Source organism: Benincasa hispida, chromosome 10, assembly GCF_027475165.1.
Source record: "Benincasa hispida cultivar pf3 chromosome 10, pf3_genome.v1.1, whole genome shotgun sequence".
Lineage (NCBI taxonomy): Eukaryota > Viridiplantae > Streptophyta > Magnoliopsida > Cucurbitales > Cucurbitaceae > Benincasa > Benincasa hispida.
In genome coordinates, this window is record NC_143487.1 from 9,002,775 (window position 1) to 9,025,313 (window position 22,539).

Sequence of the window (22,539 nt, forward strand, 5' to 3'; positions counted from 1 at the left end):
AGAGACAGTCTCAACTCATAATCTTACATACATCATTTTCTGCAAATATTCATGTTTCAATTCCTCCATCTACAAACTTTATCTAACCCACAACAATCAACAGGAAATAGGAGGTGAATGATGAACCAGAACTACTACTAAACATGAAGACAGAACACCCACAAAAAAAGTTTCACAAAGTTCATCAAATTCAGGATTTTACACCAGAGATATTAAATTAGAGGTAGTAGTTAATTACTAACTTGTTCATCAAAATGAAACCAGTTCTGTTCATCAAAATGAAACCAGTTCAGGACTTGCAAATTGGATATAGTTCCATGGCAAATCTAATGATCAAAAATAACTTTTATTTAGCTATTATCCCAGCCTACTTACCTTGAAATTCAGGAGCAAATCGTTGGAATTGATTCGACTTCTATCGAATTTAAAGAAACTCAAAATGTCAGCAGACTAGATAGCCGACTTAGCATACAAAGTAAAATTAATTCACAGTAAGAAGAAGAAGGTCACTGCAAAAAGACTCAATTTAAATCGAGATATTGAAGAACAAGAGGAGAAAAACCCTAAAAATTTAGGTATTGCATTACTCCAATTCCTTAACAACCTTAATTCCCATGCTATTGGCAGTGCCGATAATGGACTTACAAATGGATTCTAGTGGCATGTACTGGCAATAAGGGTCAGATTGCTTGACTTTGGCGATCTCATAAATGTGCTTGACGGAGAGCGTGGAGGCGACTACATGGCCTGGGCGGCTGCTCCCAGATTCGATCCCGGCAGCTTTCTTCAGGTACCAAGTGACCGATGGTGACTTGACGGTGAACTCGAAGGTGTTGTCCTTGAAAGCCGTAATGGTGACGGCCATGGGTGTGTCAGGCTTGTACTTTTGAGTCCGGGCATTGAAATCCTTGCAGAAGGCCATCAGATTCAGTCGGTATTGACCCAGTGCCGGACCCACCGGTGGCGCAGGGCGAGCTCCACCAGCAGGGACGGTGAGCCTGATGGTGGCAGCGACGGGTCGTCTGGTTAGAATCTCTTTCAAGGTGGCCATAATGTTCGCCGGAACTTCGTTTCCTTGTGGAATCGATGCAGGAAATGGTAAAAGAGGGTTTATATTCCTTTTTATATATATAACCGATTCGGTTCAGATGAAGCAACTTCTTTGTTTTATATTTGAACCAAAGGCAGAACCAAAATCGGTCGGCCTTAAACAATTAATCTAATTTGCCATTTAAATTCTTTAAAAAATAAATCAGTTTATACCCTAAATTTTGGATTGTATTGACTAAAATCTTCGGTTATTTTCAAATATAGTAAAATAAAGTAAAATATTTACAAAAATAATAAAATGTCCCTATCTATATTATGGATAGATGATGACATTTCACTATATTCAAAAATATTTTCAACATTTTTTCATTTAAAACAATTTTCTAAAATAATTCTTAAACTATTGATCGTATAATTTAAATCCTCAACTTTTATATTATTTTACACTCTTTCGAATTTCATTTGAAACTTATATTTGTATCAATCAAACTCATAAATGATCATTAAGTGAAACAATTTAAACAATTGATCAGTTACACCTATCTCCATGCAGCCCATCATTTATCCCATAGGAGATTGTTAAGTGAAAATTTTGGACCAATCACAAATTGCTACGTCATTTACCAAATTAATAATTAAGTTGTAAATCATCAAATTTGAGACTAATTAAAGGTTGACATATGTCCCAAATTGAGGTCGAATACATGAATTGACAAGATGACACCACTTGTTCTCATCCTAACCATTGGATTGGATGAAATTAATTTGATCCAATTTGATATTATAATTTAGGCTAAGATCCAATTGAACACAAAAATAGACTTAACTTGACCCAAATTTCAAAGAAGGCACAAACCCAATTAATTGGGTCTAGGTTTATGGACCAACCAAGTCCAAACCCACAAAACTCACGTGAGAGCTTTAAAATAGAGGATTCTCTTCATTTATGGGCTCATAAATTTTAGACTCCATAGAGCCCAGCAAGAATTCTCTATAATTAGAATACTCATTGACTCATAAAAGCTGACCACATTTGAAGACTAAAGTTCTTTAAAGATACAAGCATTCTTCCAAAACTCTAACTTCAAGAATATCCACACACTCCGCTTCCATACATCAAACGTACGTATCCAACCAAGTGAGAATCAGAAGATTAAGTACTAAAGATCAAACCACATCTGCATCAAATCTATATCAACACAAGTTCAACTCACTATAAGAAAAATAGCTTTAAGTGATGAATAAAATATGTTGCTAAAAGCAAAAAAAATACCGCTAAAAGTATTAGCAACGTATAGAGGCACGTCGCTGTGAATGTCGCGATAGTCGCATAGTCGAAAGTTCCAGTGACATACTCATTGCATGCCACTAAAACGTGTCTTTTACTGATGCTAACGCGTTCCTAAAAGCGTACTTTTAGCAACACCACGTTTTGTTGCTATTTGTGTTATTCAGTGACATTAAAGATTCATCTCTAAAAGTTAAGTTTTAGCAACATATAAGATTGTTGCTAAATGTGGATCAATGGTAATTATAAGTATCTTTTGCAATATATGTAAGCGTCGGTAAAAGTATTTCATTAACTAAAAAAATAATATTCAATTTAATATATAAACCTGATATCATTAGTATAAAACCAAGTTATAATGTCAGCCGAAAACCAACATTATAGAGGTATTGATCGACATTGAAGAAGGTTGACTAGCAAATATTTATATGGATATAATAAAAGTAACAAGATATTTATACACACAACTTTCAACAAATACGACAAGCTATAATTAACTCTTTCGCTTCAACAAAAGTAATATAATTATTCGTCCCTCCACAAGTTATAGTCAACTTTTAAAGATTAAAAAAATTGGTAACTATAATAAGTACTTTAAAATTACTTGTTTGACCCTAAATAATGGTCTTTTTTTAGCTTAAAGACTTCAAGAAATCTCATCGTCAGTTTCACCACACCTAGCTATTTTCTAATGAAGTCGTTGGCTTCACCACACTTAATATAGTATTCGAATAAGTCTTAAATAAATCCAAAGCTTCAAACAAAAGCTTCAAATGTTAAGAACAATTATAAAACAATTAAAATTAGTCACAACTCCAATAAAAACCTCTCTTCCAACATAGTTCAGAGAACTTAGTCCAATAATCTTCATTAAACTATAATAATGTTCAAAGGAGATGTTCATACCAAATTCAATAGAAACCATAAACAACTAAATAGAAAACTACCTATCAAGCCAAGGAAGTAAACCTAATTGAAAGAAAAACTTATAACAACCATTTTCACTTAATAAAATATATAAACATAAACCAAAAAACTTATAAACACAAAATTCATAAGTAGAATGGTTCTTGAATAAGTCATATGAGATGACCATCCAGTGATCCATAAAATTATTTTTTTATTATCTACTTTTTATCGATGGTTTTAAAAACAATGTCAAATTTTGAGGGGAAAAACGTAACTTTTGAAAACTTGTTTTTGTTTTTAGAATTTGGCTAAAAATTCGATCATTGTACTTAAGAAATATGCAAATCATTGTAAGAAACGAAGCAGAAATGAGCTTAATTTTCAAAAACAAAAAACAAAAAATGAAATGGTTATTAAATGCGACCTTATTGTTTAGTTCAATTTATGTACAACAAACTGCAAAGTAGCCTCCATGGTTCAATTTTTATTTTGGAAGAAAATCAAAACGATCTGTAAAAACTTCTAATTTTGAAAATATGTTTCTCCACAATATAGTACATATTGATAATTTCTTGTTGACATCATTTTTAGTATATAAACTCTATACATGATTCCAACGGAAATTGAAGCTACATTTTATGAGTGGTAGCACAACATATTACAACATAAACTTAAGCTACATTTGATGTGTAATCCACGAAATACATTATATTTCTTCAGAAGCCTCATGCGAATACTGATCTTCCAAGAAGATCATCAAGCCCAAAGGTCGATCATCTAAGAAGATCAACAAGCTCAAATGTCGATTATCCAAGAATATCATCAAGTCCAAAGGCCAATCACCAAAAAGATCAACAAGTCTAAAGGTCGATCATCCAAGACGATCATCAAGCCCAAAGGCCGATCGTCCAAGAAGGTCAACAAGCCTAAAGGTTGATCATCCAAGAAGATCAACCAGTTTAAAGATTAAATTTTATCTTGAAAACATCAAAGGATTATGTATTAGAGATTTAGATTAGGTATTAGAGATTTTACTTGCTATACTGAAATTAATACAAATGCAAAAGTTAAAATTTCACGAAGCAAGTTTCTTTGTAAACCTCTTGCAAACAAATTGGCACGTCCAGTAGGACATTTCTACCTCTCATCTCTCTCGTTATCCAAATCAACAAATGGTACCAAAGAAAGTTGCATCCAAAGCAACTACTACAAGCAGCTCCTATACGAGACTTGTCACCCAGAGTCACTCGAAGAGGATCTTGCATGAGCGAGAACAAGGCTCTGTCATTGTGGAGAAAATCTAGGAACAGTTGATAGAATTTCCTAAAGGGTGGGAACATCGTCAGAGAAAATCCCTTCTTCGACAACCCTACTCCTTCTTCCGATCAATCAGAGAAAGAATCACACTTTAATGTAGTGTCTGTCATGATGGCTGACGTAACAGATGAGTCAGCCATGGCAGAGATGGAGAGAAAGATAAATCTTTTAATGAAAGTCATTGAGGAGCGAGATCATGAAATCATTGCCTTAAGAGTTCAAATACAGGCTTGAGAAACTGCTAAGATGAGTCAAACTCCAACAACCAAAACCAATGATAAAGGAAAGATTGTTTTACATGAAATTCAGTTGCAACAATCTACCTCTGATGCTTCCCTATTAGTTTAGTAACTGCATGATATGATTACAAACTTCATAAGGGCTCAGTACGAAGGTGAAGGAAACTGGTGAAGGTACTTGTGTGGAAACGTGGAATCGGTTCCAATTTTATTTTGTTTTGTTTTTTTACAAAATCACAATATTTTACCGAATAGAACAAAATTATGCATTATAAGATTTAAATTACAACATACTAAAAACACAATAATTAAGGAAGAAGAATGCTTACCTTTGAAGCCACTCTTCTCCGCGAATTCCCTTGATTCGGAATCAAGAACCCTTCATTTTGGATCTCGATCTCCAAAAATTTCCAGCAAAACAAATGGCCACAACCAAGCGGTCAACCTCTATATTCTCTTGGGAATGAGAATCCAAGAGTTATAGGCTCTGCAACTTTGGAAGAGGGAAAGAGTTTTTAGAGGGGGAGAAAAAGAAAAATTTTTCTTTTCTGTGTGATCTTTGGAGAAAAAAATAGAGAGAAAATCTCTGCATCAAAATGCAGGAGAAAAAACAACAACTCATAACCCTCTACACCTCGTGATGGAAAAGAGAGAAAATAGGTAGGGAGTTATTCATAACTCCCTCAATTAATTTAATTCAAAATTTAATTTAATTTAATGATAAATATATATAAATATAATAACTAACTTATTATATGTATATATATATAACTATATGTTATATCAAATATAACATATAACTTATCGCTTTTATATTGTATCAAATATAATATAACCTATAGTTTGTATTTCTTTCAATTAATCATGGTTTTTAGTATAAATCTCATTTATACTAAATTATATTAATCTCATCCATATAAATAGTATTTGAATCACATTCAAATATTTAATTTCTCTCAAATAAACTTTATATTATAATGTATCAAATACATTATATCAATTATATTGCATATAATTAAATTAATTAATTACATCCCTATTGAGCCACAGATGGGATCTTATGGACCCGTAGATTGAAGCTCTAATGGTACTTGAATAATTAATTAAACTCTTTAATTATATTACCCAACATTCATTAATGTTGGTCACTCCACTAAAGGCTGATAATTGTACTCTTCGCACTACAAATAAATTTATGTGTTCAGTGGATATAACCAGTCAACAATGCAATGACCCTTCACAAATTACTCGTAAGTACAATTAGGCCAAAATCACCATTTTGCCCCTGTAGTTACATCTAACTCCTTAAGTACCACTGATCTCTCTAATGAATAATAAGTCATAGTCCTGAACAATAAGTCATAGTTCAATTATGACCAATTCCCTCTCGGGCCAAGAGAGGGTGTGGCTAAATTGTTCAAGCCCCGGAATCAACCCTTAATGAAACAGTTTATCTACTTACCCGACATCTAGGAAGGAGTGAATTCTGTCTTCTGTAGCTGTGTTCCCAACTCTCCAATCAGATGAATTCCCAAAATGGTAGGCATATTAAGTTGAAAAACTGGAAAATCTCACCCATACAAATCAAAGGACCCTTCGTAGGCTCCACAATTTACTCAGAATTGAGGTCATGTTACCTATGGTCATCCTGGTGGAACGTAAGTCTCTATTATTAATGGTGTTATATAATGAGACTAGTCATTTTGTGGTCTGATCTTATTCAAACTTCTTGTATAGGATACCCCCTCACATGTCTCCACATGAATGATCAGGATCAGATCATTTGTAGCACTTCACAACACTTGTAACATCTACAAAGTGGGTCGAATCCGTAGTGTCACTAGGATAAGGTACCCAACTTTATCCATCTACTACAGACCGTTTAAATTATATTCTTAATTTTCTTAATTGTTCCACCTTGATTTGATCTAATCTGATCGAAATATCTTAATTGTTATATTCAATGCATTTTCAACTTCAGCCTTAAATTCTTTGAACTTTTCAAAGGATCTAGACTTTTGTTGCATTAAATAAATATACTCATACCTCGAATAATCATCAGTAAAGGTGATGAAATATTCAAACCCTCATCTTGCTTTTATATTCATCAGACTAGAGATCTGAATATACAAGCTCTAAGGGTTCTTTGGCCCTATGACCTTTTTTAGTAAAAGATCTTTTAGTCATTTTACCTTCAAGGCATGGCTCATACACAGGTAAAAAAATTTCTTCTAACTCGCTTAGAAGTCCATTCTTTATCAATCTCTCAATCCTATTGAGATTGATGTACCCTAATCTAACAGTCTTAACATATAAAGATTGTTTTCCAGCTTAAAAGAACAAATATTAATACCGTTTTTTGAAATAAGCCCTTTATTTACAGAGAATTTAATACAATAAAATTGTTCTAACAAACACTTTACAGAATTTAAGTTCCTTTCCAGACCATAAATAACATACACGTTTTCAAGTAAAACATATTTATTCTGTAAAGTCAGCTGGAGTCCTCCCACTGCCACAGCTGAGACGACCTGCCCAGTTCTAACATGCATTGTCATCTCCCTAACTTCCAGTTGCCGTCAGAAACTAATTCCCTGAAATGAAGAACAAATATGGTTAGTGACACTTGAATCAATTGTTCAAATAGAATCATCATTCTCCACTAAACAGGTCTCCAATACAAGTAAATCATATTTACCTTGCTTGGCCTTATTCTTTTTTGCCAAATATTTAGGACAGTTCCTCTTCCAATATCCCTCGTGGTTACAATGGAAACATATGCCCTTTGCAACCTTGGCCTTCTTGCCCTTCTGGGCAGCAGCTGGTGGGTTAACTTTCCCCTTTCCACCTTTTTTCTTCTTCCACTTTTTATGCTGGAAGAAGATGATACAAACTTAGTTGCAGAGGACGATCCTCTGTAGAACTTCTTTGAGGATAAGGCAACATTTGTCTCTCCCTTTTGTTATTTATTTTTCCATCAAGAACTGAAAAGTCTAAAGCTCATTGAGCAAGGTGGTCAGCTTATAGTCAATATTGTTCATAACAACATTGCTATGGAATTGTAGGAAACTTTCAAATAAAGATTCCAAAATGAAGCTAGCCTAACTGGCTTCATCAATGACAGACTCATTCATCTCTGCCACGTTAAAGTGGACTATCATGTTGAGAACATGTTCTCTAACATATGTCCCTTCTTGCATACGGGCATTGAAGATGTGTTTAAAAGCGTCGTGCCTGAGTTGTGCAAATAGTTGTCCGAACATCCCCCACAGGGACTCCATGATCTCATGGGCAGTGATCATGGGCTCATGCTTCTTAGTCAAGACTTCTAAAAGGCTTGCAAAGATATACACTCGGGCCTTCTCGTTTGCCCGTGTCTAGTGCTCGTATGCCTCTCGAATATTTCGAGTGGCATTTGGAGCAGGAATAGGAGGACAATCCTTCATTAGGAAAAAATGGAGGTCATCGATGATCAGTATAGTGTTGATCGTGTTTTTCCAAGTTGTATAATTTTCACTCGTTAGTTTGTGGACAATGAGCAGATTTAAAGTCGCGGAAGTCATAATTTAACAAATTACTGAAACCATACAAATTATTTATATTAGTATATATTGCATTAACCCATTTAGAAAAATCAATCAATTTTAGCAAAATAATCTAATGCACCCTAAGTGACATCTATTTTGCAATGATGCTTCAGTGAGATAGGACAAAAGCCACCATAGGGTGATTAGGTGCCCCTTCACTAAAATGAGACCATCTCAACCAATAGACAAAATAACTCTTTGTTACTGTAAATATCAGTCACCATTGTACGGTACATAAATAGTTAAACCCACTTAACATTTCTTGTAAGTGTAACTCCTCATTTTAGATTATACTGTTCTGCCCAAATGAGCCAACTGTAGGGAAAAATCGGTTGGAGCAAAAACTAAAGTTACCCTCATCCATTTATGGAGTTTGAATAAAGCATCATGCAAAATGTCATCCGTAGGGGGACACTCAAGGTGACTCGAGGCTGAGCATGAAAATTTACTTCAAACTAATGAGAAAGACCGAGGGATTAGTTGACACTTGTCCCACTCCTACTTACTATAAATGCTCTCTCCATTCACCTCGGTATTGGTTTATACAAACACCATCTGTAGGGGGACACTCAAGGTGCCTCGGGGCCGAGTATAGATCTCACAGTGTGAACATTTAGGGAGAAACGTGATAAAGTATCATATACCCCATTTGTTTAATTTGCCCAAAAGTAACATTTACTTTTGATAATTAAACAACTTTGATTAATGTTTATTAAACATTTTAATAAACTTTAATCAAACATTGCATGCTTGTAACAAATCTATCTAATTCACCTTTCCAAGTAAGTTTTCAGGTAGGGATGTTACATTTCTGTCAGCTTAAATACCATAGCTTACACAGAAAAACCTTATACAAAAGGTCCCTAATAGATACATTTGTTACAAATCTAATCTTTTAATTAAGAATCAATTTAATCTTATTAAACCGATTAAAAGATCAAACTTAAATTTCTAATCTTATTAGAAAATTGATCTCAGGTCTATATGAATCATATTTTAAAACAATTTTAAAGAATGATTTTAACCTAAGGTTTGCATACAATTTTGAATTATTGATTTTAATTATAATTTATTTAATTATGACTTTTATAAAATAAATGAAATTAATTAAAACCATACATTGCATGTGAAAGCATACTTAGGTAAAATTATAACAATTATAGATTACCCTAAAGATGTGATATGCTTCATGCAATTCCATTTCATTACTAGCATACATAACATTTATATACTAAAGTAATAAAATAAAAAATAACATACATCCAAACATAAATTCATACACTATATTATAACTCTTATAATATAATTGATGCATGTATATGTTATTAATGCATGCATGCATATATTATAACATTTATACTATATGATGCACGAGTATGCTATATTAATCAAATCATGTAATTATATATATCATAATACTTATAATATAAATGATGCATGAAATTAAATGTATAACTTATGGTGGGATTTAATACTATATGAGATACAATATGACATATATATTTAAATAAAAATCATATATCAAATGCATAATTAATAAAAAAAAAATATTGGACCAGGATTGAACACTTAAACAATTAATTAAATTAATATAAGGGTTATATTAATTTAATTAATCGAAATAACTATCTATTACATAAATAAATAAACAATGGGTTCAAAACAAGCGAAGGTGGGCCTTGAACCGCTTGAACCGAACCACCTAACCTTCGAACCGGATCCAAACCCCTTGAACTGACAGAACCGCAAGTGAACCAAATGAGTCATGAACCGAATCGGACAAGAACCAATTTTTTCTTTCCATCTCGGAGCGTTACAATGCTATAGAAAGAACCAAGCATTGTTCTTCTTCGCGTAATTGCAACACTAGGACACAACATTGCAACGCTGTGGTACAGTCTCCACTGTACATTTGTGTTCTCCATCGTTTCTCCGCCGAATTTGGTCTTGATTTCTCCAGATCTCAACCATTAAAGTTTCAAAAGTTATAAAAAATGCCTCTGAATTTTACACTTTGTGTTAAAAATGTCTCTGAAGTTCCAAAAGTTTAAAAAATAGCCTCAAATTTTCAAAGGAAGTTAAAAAATATCTTGGTTTTGGATGGAAACCATTAAAGTTTTGTTTAAAAAATACCCCTAAACTTTCAAAACATTTAAAAAATACCCGTAGTTTAATAAGACTACAAAAATACCTCCATCGTTAATATTTGGACAAAAACGGTTATTTTTTCATGACAAAAATGACTTAAAATTAAAAAAAAAAATTAAAAAATGCTCTTATTGATCAATTTATTTGAAGTTTTCTCAAGTTCGAAAAGAACCAACTTTCAAATAAACTATATACATATCATTGTTTTTTTTTTTTTTATAAGTACTTTCATATTTCTCTTAATTTTCCAATTCTTAGCTTACACTAATTTTCTCAACAACCAAAATAAAAATAAAAATTTAAGTTAAAACATAAAATACCACGAAATTTCACACAATAACACAAAATTCCAAAATTAAAATCTACTTCTGAAACACACCAAAACAATAAATAGTCAAATAAAAAAAGTATTTGACTATATAGGTACTCTCATGTTTCTCTTAATTTTCTAATTCCTAGCTTACACTAATTTTCTCAACAACCAAAGCATACCAAAATACTGTGATGCTAAAGGCCCTATCACAAAACGTCTTGGAGAGAAAATTGGAAGGAGTGCCTTTCCATGCGCATATATCAAATGGAGAGCACTTGCTTAGTGTCTTTGTGAATGGCACGGGGCACAAGTGCCGTAGCGCTTGCACAACGTTGTGCCTCCCCTTGCTCGATTTCACTGTTTTACCTCCCGTTGCTTGTTAATTGATCCATTTAAGCCCAAATTACATATGAAACGTCCCGATGACTTCTTTTACTTGATAATCTATCGAAAAACTAAAATAAATATTAAATTCCTAAGAACCATTAGATTTAAGCTGATATATTTTTTATTTGACTATTTATCATTTTGGTACATTTCAAGAGGGGATTTTGATTTTGGAATTTTGTGAAATTTTGTGTATTTTATATTTTAACTTAAAATTTTGATTTTGATTTTCGTTGTTGAGAAAATTGATGTAAACTAAGAATTGGAAAATTAATAGAAATATGAGAGTACCTATATTAAAAAGATAAGGATATCTCTCTAATTTATAATAAAATTGATTCTTTTCGAATTAAAAAAAAACTTCAAATAAATTGATCAATATTTTTAATTTTTTTAATTGATAAAGTCATTTTTGTCACGAGAAATTAACGGTTTTTTGTTCAAATACTAATAGTGAAGATATTTTTGAGCTTTTATTAAATTAAAGGTATTTTCGAAACGTTTTAAAAGTTCAGGGATATTTTTAAAATAAAATTTTAACAGTTTCTATCAAAAACTAATAACAAGAGTACGTTTTAAAAATTTAAGGTTGAAATTTAAGGACATTTTTGACGCAAAATGTAAATTTTAGGATTTTTTTAAAAAAACAAATAATTTGACCTATTTTTTACAATTTCTCAATTACAAGTCTACGCGGAAAATTGATACAACACAATTTGACGAGAGAGCCCTCCGTGGTCGAGGGAGGTGAAGTTCGGCCGTTTGGGAGTGATACGATTAATCTCTTTGGCGGCAAGATTTGGGGAGAGAGAGGGCGATGGCGATGAAGCCACTTGTAAACGCATTCTCAGTGTTGGAGCTCGATGCTGAAGACGATCAAATTCCCGCTCTTTCTACTTCCTCCAAAGATGACGCTACTGCTTCTTCCCCTTCAAGAACAGGTTGGCTTATAACCTGATTTAAGTGTGTTCTCGTTCTTGAGTGTCATATTTTACATGTGCAAGGTTGAAGGTTCTGAGAACTTCAGGACTTCGATTGCCTTCTATTAGTCTCTCAGAGGCGCTAGGAATTAGGCTCAGATAGTCTCTTCAGCTGTATTAGAAATTTGAAGTGATATGGCAAGAAACTATTCTTGTTTGTGGTTTTGATTTTTGCAGCTTCGCGGATATTCACAAGGCAGAAACCCCATGAATCTAAGCTACCAGTTTAAACATTTTCAGTCTCAATTGAAAAATAGTTGAAACAGTATTGGCATATAAGATAGTTTCTTAATGTACTTTGGTCTTAGTTTTTTCACTTAATATTTAGTTACTTTTCTTACTTGGTTTTTCTCATTATTGGTTCTATGCTAAATGAACCTTTCACGGAAATGTATATTATAGTAATCCGTCTTCTTAGCATGGCTAACAGCATTGACGTTTCATGCACAGTGAGTAGGATACTGTAGTTCAAGTTTGGTTGATGGTTGTGAGCATTTCCTTTTCTATAGAAGTTCCTCTCCCATCTAATCCTCGAGAAAAATGTAGAACATGACACTGTAGTTTGACTATTGATCAGGAAAAAGCAAGAAGGAAGTTAATATCTCTGGTGATATTCTGACAGGAGAAAAACAGAAACAAGGTCAACCAGATGTAGCTGCAGAAAACTACAAATTTCCTCTTGTTTGGATTGACCTGGAAATGACTGGTAACTATTGCTAATCAATGTGCAACTTGTATAACATGGATTCGGGAGTGGGAGTGGATTATAAGAAAGTCCCTTCCCTCTTTTCTTTGCTAGATTGGAGCAATTTTCTTTAAATTTTCTTTTATTTTTTTTGTATTCTTTCATTGTTTCTCAATGAAAGATTGGTTATTCATAGAAAAAGAAACAATGTTGTCTGTCTTCCATTTTTTTTTATCGGTAATTCGTACCTTGAATGAAGTTGTCTGTCCCCACCCCTCCCTAAAAAAAGAATTTTTTTTTTTTTTTTTGAAATCAAACTATAACCTCTATAGCTTTCTCTAAACTCATCCTATGGTTTTTCTTTATGGAAACAAGATTATAGCCCATGGTTTTTCTTTATTGAGAATACAGATCCTATAATCATATAACTTATAAGTCTAAGTGAAGTGAAGACCAAGATATGCTTGGGTGGGGCATTAATCCCATGGGAGACTTCACCACCAAATTAACTACATAGTCAAATAACAAGTTGAAAGCTCCTATGGTGAGAATGATCTGGAATTCTAAGGTTCCTAGAAAGTGAAAATTTTCCTTCAGATTATTAGCTTTAGGAGCTTAACACCATTGATAATTCTAGAGAAAGTTCCCGAAACGTCCCCGTTGGTTTGTAGCTTAAACAGATGGAATCTTTAGATCATATTTTCCTTCACTATGGTTGGATTCAGTTGTTGGCAGAGTTGGTTTATTCTGCTGCTGACCGTACTGAATTGATAATTGGCTGGTAGAATGTTTGACTGACATTTATTTTAAGAATGTGCCTAAGATTTTGTAGCATTGGTTGTTATTAGAACCATATTATTGCTGCCGTGGAAAGAAAGAAATCGTTTTTGAAGACAAAGGGGTAGATGATAGTACTTTTTGGAACATTGAATAGTATACAGCGTGGTAGAGTTCAAATCATATATTTATCTATCTATATTTATAACTGTAGTTTATGATTTATAATCTATATCTGTATCTATAATTCTATAATTCTATAATTTTATAATCTATATCTATAATCTATAATCTATATCTATAATATATATAAAAATACGAATAAGGAAGAAACTTTATTTGGACCAATTTTACCCATGTATATTTTGGAAAACCTAATTTAACCTTGAAAGTAAGCCCCACTCTCCTCTCTCTATCTCATGTAAGGGTTTATTTATTTATTTTTATCTTTTGGAATAAAAAACACATCAAAACCTACCCACCATTTCTTAAACCCCACTGAATACACTCTTTTAACTCTCACTCAAACGACATTAAAACCCACAAACTCATTGAAAAGAAAAAAAAAGAACAACTAATTGAAATTCACCACCACTTCTTAAACCCCACCCAGAACACATTAAAACCCCACACTCACATAACACTTAAAACCAACCCAATTAATTCCTTCAAACCTTTATTTCTACCAAGGATATGGAACGTGTGGAATCTAAAAGAAAACTCTTGAACATAAATTGTAATCACCCCACCTATTAAAACATATTTCAAATCTTCCTCAAACTTTTCACTTTCCTCACCTCAACCCTATATATATATGGATAGCTCCTAAGTTGTAAATAACATTCATCGTTTTCCTCCATTCTCTATTGACACCGACAATCTATTTTTCCCTCGTCCATTTCAATTGTTACATCGACATGTCTTCAAAATGTTATATCTTGCTCAAGAATTTGGAGGCTTGGAGCCATTTCAAAAAGAATGGACTGTAAAAGTCAAGGTTTTTTGAAGAGGAACTATGGAGACACCCACACAAACATATTTGTATATATTGTAATTATAGTCTCTTTATGATCATGCTGATTGGAAGGCTTTTTTTACCAAGAAAATGATTTGTATCCTAAGGTTATTATACACTGGACCTAAATTTTTGAAGTATATTCTTTGACTACAATGAATATGAGGTTGTAGTTAATCTTTCAGGTTGGTTTTTCTATATCTGCCACACTTGAGGCTTTGGGCAAAAGAAATTGCAACCGATAAAAATGACCACTAATCTGAATCTATGTTTTCCGTTCAAGCTTTTCTCAACTCTCTAGTAGGTGAAGTTATGTTTTGAGTTAAACTACATGCTTCCTTAATTTTTTTTATAGTTGTTTTCTGACATCCTAAATAAATAAGATTTCTATGTTCTTAGCTAGGTGGAAGCCAAAATTCTAGTTAGACTCCTTTTACCATTCCATGTAACATCTTTGTGCAGAAAAGAAGGCCTAATCATTGTTGATTGATGATACTATCCTGGCTATTTTTAAGAGATAAAGGGTGCAGCCTATAAAACATTTGGGATGGGGAGTTGAGGGTTAATGCCTCTAATTGGGCTGTTCATTTCCAGAGAATTTTAGAACTGTCCGTTCATGAGTGATAATGTGCCTTTTGAGATCTGTTTCTAATTTCTTTTTTGCCTTCTTCTCTGTAGTGTTTTAAAATATTGAACCCTTTTTACTTATATGCAGGTTTACATGTTGAAACAGATAGAATACTGGAGATAGCTTGTATAATTACCAATGGCAGTCTGACCAAATTGGTGGAGGTATATTTGCTGTTGGCTATTCAACAGTATTTTCCATGCATGCATTTCCCCTTGTTTGTCTGTGAAATTGAATTTTGCACTTTCTTTGACTTCAATACACCATTACCAAATACTCGTTGCTATTTATTGTTGGCTATCTGATCTGCCAGTAATTTTCTTTCATCAATAAAGTAATGAACGGAATACATATTTTTTTATAAGAGAGCAAACAAAATAAAATATAGTTCCGAAAAGAATCCCGACCTCTGTATGTCAATGTCAGTCTTTGCTGCTTAAAACAAACGAGAGAAGTTCAAAAGTTGCAACGTCAGTCTCCTCACCTTATGCTTCATTATGTATTTTACTTATGTTTCTAGGGTCCCGATTTAGTGATTCACCAATCAAAAGAATGTCTAGAGAAAATGGGAGAATGGTGTCAAAGTCATCATGCAGCCAGTGGTAAGAACCGACAAGCTTAATCAATATAGCACTTCATCGTATTTTAATGGCTCCTGGCTTTCTGCCTCACTCTTTTGCTTGGGGATGAAACAAATTGCAATTTAACACTGTTATTATTTAGGATTGACAAAAAAGGTGCTGCAAAGTACAATTAGTGAAAGAGAAGCTGAAAAACAGGTATGTAAAAATTTCTCTGATGCTTTTGCTTCTCCCCTCTGGATTTAATTTTTACTATTAGCATCTTTATTTATTTATTAATGTATGTCGTATATGTATATATATAATTTTCCATCTATTCTTTCGTTTTATCTCTTGGTCTTCTATTTTTTAAAAAAGTATCATTTGATCTATATATTACTTTGATAAATTTTGGGTTTAAATCCTATTTGTCCATGAAATTTCAGTTTCATTTTATTTTGGTCTTGACTTTTCCATTTTGGTCCCTGACTTTCAAATAGGACCTATTCTTTTCCTGGCTATTAAGATTTAAGATTCTGTTAATGGATTAACCGGATTTGTTGCGTCTTTAATCAATGGAGTGAGCACCTCACGCATGTGTGGCAGCCCAGTTAAGCCATGTAGGAGCCTAATTGTCTAAAAATACAAGGCAAGACATAAATCTGTTAGCCCATTAGCAAAATCTTTATGGCAAGAATCAAAATAGGCATTGTTTAAAAATATCGGGACCAAAATAAAAATCTTAAAAGTTCAGGGGTCAAAATAGGGTTTGAACCTAAATTTTATGGTGCCTTACAGCCATTCACAAGAACTCTGATGGGTCACTGTGACAGCGAAAATTGGCCTTTTATTTACAAAAGTTTCTCTGAAAAATGTTTGTTGTCCTCGTATCTAAGCACAGATAGGTTGAAATAAATGAACTTGGTATCTCATAATCATAAACAACACCAAGATGGCCATTCTATTTTCTCAATCCAAAGACTTCAAAGTATTATGCAAACGCCACCCAACCCTATGAAGCAAAAACGTGAAGTATACGGCCGTATATGATGAGATACGACAATACGTCAATTTCTAAAAAATTAGGATATTGTAAATTTAACCTAAAGATACTAAATGTAATCCACTAAAAAGCATAAAATGTCAAGTTAATAATAATTGTACAAAATACAATACAAACATTGAAATACAGTTGTCAATAGAATATAATAGAAAAGGTTAGTGGCATGCTGGAGTCAAATCGATCAGAGAAGAAGAAGATTAGAGGGAGAGGTACGAAGATAAATGAAGAAGATTAGTTGAATTGTCGGAGATATGCTAGTGGTCTCTCGCTCCTCTCTCTTTTTTTGGGTGATTTTGTTGGAGACTCAAACATGAAGATGATGATTAGATGATTCAAGGGCTTGGTTTTTTATTTTTTAATTCTAGCTTTGTGATGGGGCAGTGAGCTTTTTAAATAGGGGGCTTAGTATTGGGTTGGGAAAGATTAGATGGGCTATATACACACACAAACATTTATATATTTTAAAAAAAGGTCCGGTGTGTCCCTTTCATGTAGGAGACATGCATATCTGATTTTTATTTTTATTTTTTATTTTTTTTTCTAGAAAAAGTGGACACGTCAAATTGCATATTTAGATACATATTCAATATTGATTCTCCGTCTCACATGAAATATCTATTCTTCATAGGACCCAACCTATGAGATGCGATGAGTAGAAGAATGAAGTCTTCCTTGTTAGAAACCAAGTAGCATTGCTGACCAACTACATCCTTAATGTTTTTTCTTTCTCTCTTTTTTTTTTTTCCCCTTTTTCTTTTTTACTGTAAAGAAGGTTGATTAATTTCGGCTACATAACTGCTAGGAAAATAAGTTCCACCCAGCAATCCTCCAAAAACCAGAAAATAACAATATTTCTATATAGTAAAATATCTCACCGAAAAATCCTCCAAAAACCAGATCATAGAGCCACGTCCCATAGACATTTTTCCCAAGGATATGATCAAATGATCTTTGTTGAAATTAGAAAGCCAACGGCATTTAGAAGACCTGTAATATTACTTTTTAGGGATCATAAACTTTTTAGGAATCATCAACAAGACCGTAAATGTGTGTAATCTGGTTAATATCTTTTTGCTCAAATTTTATGCACTTACATTTGTTATTCTGCAGGTTATAGAATTTGTGAAGAAACATGTTGGTAGCTATAAACTACACTTGGCTGGAAATTCAGTTTATATGGATTTTATTTTTTTGAAGGTAGTCTCAAAGCAATATTTTTTTTTTCCTCATAACATCACGTACATATAGTGTGTTAGATTGTAAATGTTTCAGTTTAGTCAATATGTGCATATACTTTTTTTATGTAATTTTTTTAATATACTCAACTGTTTCCTGGCTTTTTTGGGTTTGCCTTCGATTCTTTCTTCTGGGTTATCTGTTTTTCAGCAACTTTTTGTTGCTTCCATTTCCTTAGTGAAGGTCGTATTACCTTGAAAATGAAATTTGTATATTACTTAACATTCATATGTCTAATCTATTTGCATTATTGAGAATTTCTCTTGAAATCTATTACGTAAAGTTTTGAATTTTTTTTGGTGGGATTGTGATAGGAATTTATTGGAGTTATTTTTAGGGTATATTAGTAATTAGATAGGGAAATAGTTATTGTATTAGGTTCTAAATATAATGAGAGAAAGGTGGAGAATACATTCTTTTTGTGAGTGATTTAGAGCTTGAGAAAGATCTCATGAGAGGAGGGTCAAAGGTTCCTCCAACATTTGGTTTATCATGTAGTTTAATTATTTTTATATTTCAATACATTTGGGATCTATTAGGGGGTGTTTGGCCCAAGAGTTGGGGGATTGGAGTTGAGAGAAGTGGAACTGTGAATTTTTCACCAAGGAGTTTGTGGGTCTCACTACTAAAAAAACATTAGTTTATAACCTATTAAGTAGTAACTCTTTACACTGTGGGTCCTACGACTTCACAATTCTCTAGAATTCATAACTTCTCGGAGTTTACAATTCCACTCCTTTCCCCAAACACCCCCTTGGTGTTTATTCATATTCATTATAATGTAACTAAGAATTTTTCATTGGGATATGCCATTATACTCTCCTCTCCCTTTTTCTCTCCCCCTATTCAGTCAGGTAGTTTTTAAAATTTTCATACATTGGTATCGTTTGCTCACATTCCAATTAACCTTTTATCAGCACGGAGCTAAATTAAGAAATCGATAGGACCTTCTTTTTTAAATAAACACTTTTCGCTGATAAGGTGGAAAGGTACAACCCTATTCTCAAATTAAAGCTTACTATGCATTAGGTCAGGAAGTCTTGGTCTTTTTTTCTGAATCTTTGCCCACAGAACACTTGCAGAACACTTGCAAAACACTTGCTCAATCTTTTCTGTATCTGAACTTCCCAGTTCCCATAGCCAAATAGACTTTGAATGGGGAAAGAGAAAGGCCCATGGTTGAACAGAGGCAATAAAACAGGACCTTGAAATTCTGCTGCTTTTAAGCCGAGCAAATAGCAGCTGGGATTTAGAACTAAGTTTGGGTTTCTAGAAATCTGTTTATGGTGTTCATTTACTCAAAGCAAATAAACAAGGACCTTGAAATTCTGCTGCTTTTTGCTAGATTGTTTTGGGAATTGCCAAAACCATTTTGTTCAAGTACCTCATTTCTTCTCCTTCCGTTTCCAATGCCTAATCTATCACTGCATTATGGTTGTGAGATGGTATTCCAATTTACTAGGTGACATGATGCCGTTCTTCTTGCCTACTGCCCAAATCAAAGTCTTGAGTTTTCTATTTCACTATCTGGGCTACTTTTCCTTTTCACTATTTCTCTCTACTTCTTTCACACGACCCTTCCCACGTTCACACTTCTAATGAAACTTGGAAATTTTGCTGATTTAGCATGTAATATATGCCCTTTCGGCGTGGTAGCCTTATTTCCTTTCTTACTATTCACCAATTTCTTAGGTAGTTGCACGTAGTCTTCAGTGTTTAAAGATATCTTATTTATTTTCTTTAATGGTTTCATGAATGCTGCTTTTCAATGTCTTTCGTTCTAACGGCCTGTTTTTATTCCCTTCAGAAATACATGCCAGATTTGGCTGGACTTTTTTCACATGTGCTTGTTGACGTCAGTAGTGTTAAGGCTCTATGCTTTCGCTGGTATCCAAGAGGTAAAGATCTTGACAACTGAGGTTTCTTTTGGCTTTTGAGAAAAATGACGGGCATATTATTCTGAATATCCTGTTTCTTGTTAAAAATAAGAAAGTTAGACGTGTATTATTTTCTTGCAATTGTTCAGTCTAATTGCAAATCTAGACCACTATTCTCGTTCAAATTGGTCAATCGCAACCATGTAAAACCATGTAGCTAAGAAAACCCTATGTCAATCACAACCAAATCAATAACATTAACCTCATGGAATTCTGAGTTCATAGCCATCTTAATATCATTTCTGAAAGATATTGAGGCGGCAAATCTATATTTTATTAGCATTATTCTCCTCCATCAAACATTTACTTGATTCATAACAAGAACGATCGTTTTAGCCTCTGTAACGGAAATCACGCAGGTGCCTAGCTATGATCTGTTAGGAATTTTTTTATATGTTTGGCCTTTTTGTTGACTGTTTGTCAGTATGGACGTTTTCCTTTAAAAACCAAACATTAACAACCCATTTCCTTTCCAGATCAGAAGAAAGCACCACCGAAAGAGAATAAACATAGGGCTATGGATGATATCAGAGAAAGCATTATGGAACTCAAATATTACAAGGACAATATATTTAAGAATTCTAAAAAGTGATGCAAGAGGTAGCACCATAACCACAAGATTGTACGTCTGAACGGTACGGAGATTTTAATTTAAATTTCAAGTCTATCATTCAACTCCTAATTCAATTGTGTATAATGTAGTATCTTCTGTTATCAGGATATTATGCTGTTAAGTGGTGCTTGTATAGATTTGTACATCTTACTCCTTTGTAAATTAAACTCTTTAAGGTGGTATACCAGTGCTGATCTAAGTGATCAAATTTTTGTCTATCTTGTCTGAAAGTGCTTTAGCTGAAACAGTTACCGAAATCTATTTATTTTGAGTGCAGTTGCTGGATAACATTGCTCGGAGCCTATATAGTATGAGAGGATTTTAGGCATATGAAATCTCAAATGAATTTGTGTCGAGTAACTGCTTTCAAATTGAAAGATGCATGGGGATCAAAGTATTTGTAGATCATATATTATCATTTATTTTCTTTACGATCTGTTGGGTATACATTTTACTGTGGAAAAAAAAAAAAGAAGTGAATTTGCTAGCGTTTAGTTGAAATAGTAATTTAATGTGGTAAATCATATCTGATTTAGAAAGGAGTTTAAATATTCATGTAATTTGCAAAATCTAGAAATAATATATTAATGTTAAAATTTGCCATTGTTTAAGGGATTTATTTAGCATGCATGATGTACCAATTTTGTTGAAATTAATTGATAAAAGGTTAGGATCTGCTGGTTCACAACATATACGACAGTTTGAAGTTATTTCCTGAGTACAAGGATGTTATTTGCATAAATATGGAACGAAGTTATTTGCTATTTTCTTTATATTTGAGGTAAATATATTTTTTTTTTTTTGTAAATGTAGACCTCAGTAATTTTAGTTCCTCGTTGGATCAATAATCAAGTTTGCTAAACCCAAAAAACAGAAAAGGTAAGCAGGTAGAGCATCTTTTTTCCCTCCTAATCAATTTCGACTCGTTGAGCTACTTTCTGTGGGGAAATTAGGGTATGGATTGAGATTATGAGAGAAAAGATAGGGGATTTGGTGAGGAAGAGGGACAATCATGGGAGTAGAGCTCGAGATTGGGAGAAGGAAAAGGGAAAAAAGCGAAATGATTTTAGTTGGAATTGGGATGAAAAACAATTTAAAAAAAGTGAGATTGACACATAAAACACCATGAGAATGGGTCGCGTAGCTAGGCTATAGAACTTAGGTGTAGTTGAGGAGCACCTAAATTTTGTTCATATCAACTTTTGAAAATGGCAAAATGGTTTTGGTTACTACAAAATTGTTGAAGGGTTTATTGGGATTCCATCTTTTTGCCCCTTTAGCATTTCTCTATCTGATTCCAAAACATAGAAATTAAGGGGAGAGATGAATAAAAGAGGGATATTTTCTTCTTTTTTGTCCGTATGAAATTATTTACTAAAACTTAAAACTAAAGCTCACTTAAAAGGAAGGGCAAATGAAAACTTGCTTTCGCGGGAGATTCAAACTCGTGAGCAAACACGGGAAACTTGTGGTTTCTTCTACTTGTAATAATTGTATGCATGCAACTTATGTATTGTACAAGTTTAATAACATTTTGCAATCCATGTGCATTTTCTTTTAATATTATATTTTCACATTGAATGAAATGCGTGTGTATTATTATTACTAGTATAATATACTTGAAAAATATATTATAATTATTAGTATAATTATTAAGGGTGATCATTGGTTTGTCGACATCAGTTTTGGACTCAAACTGGCGTCGGCTACGGATGGATTGGTTCTCATCGGTTTTGGAGTTGTTGGCATCACTGTCCGACGTCGACCATAAGCAATCGGTCGTGCTTATCGGTTTGATGCCTCCGGT

General features: G+C 33.2%; 2 protein-coding genes across 10 annotated transcripts; one reads left to right on the top strand and one right to left on the bottom strand.

The window, feature by feature from the left end:
• Positions 1–394: 394 nt before the first annotated feature.
• Positions 395–1,181, bottom strand: MRPL11 (mitochondrial ribosomal protein L11). Its single transcript, XM_039045976.2, has one exon. It carries the CDS (start codon positions 1,049–1,051, stop codon positions 584–586), a length of 468 nt encoding a protein of 155 aa, XP_038901904.1. The 5' UTR covers positions 1,052–1,181; the 3' UTR covers positions 395–583.
• Positions 1,182–11,909: 10,728 nt separating this feature from the next.
• LOC120089462 (Polynucleotidyl transferase, ribonuclease H-like superfamily protein) lies at positions 11,910–21,343 on the top strand. 9 transcript variants are annotated; one of them, XR_005485181.2, is made up of 10 exons: positions 11,918–12,179; positions 12,796–12,924; positions 15,411–15,487; positions 15,844–15,925; positions 16,047–16,102; positions 18,057–18,143; positions 19,990–20,080; positions 20,596–20,754; positions 20,838–20,908; positions 21,010–21,343. XR_005485181.2 is itself a non-coding variant. In XM_090305863.1 (9 exons), the coding sequence occupies exons 1-8, from the start codon at positions 12,056–12,058 to the stop codon at positions 20,709–20,711; spliced, it is 717 nt and encodes a 238-aa protein (XP_090161989.1). In that variant the 5' UTR covers positions 11,915–12,055; the 3' UTR covers positions 20,712–20,754; positions 21,010–21,343. The 9 variants fall into 9 exon arrangements, 7 of the variants coding, with proteins under 7 accessions (XP_038902871.1, XP_090161989.1, XP_038902868.1 ...); XR_016523867.1 differs by having other exon boundaries at positions 11,925–12,179; positions 12,841–12,924; positions 21,010–21,233; XM_090305863.1 differs by lacking the exon at positions 20,838–20,908 and having other exon boundaries at positions 11,915–12,179; positions 12,841–12,924.
• The last annotated feature ends 1,196 nt before the right edge of the window (positions 21,344–22,539 follow it).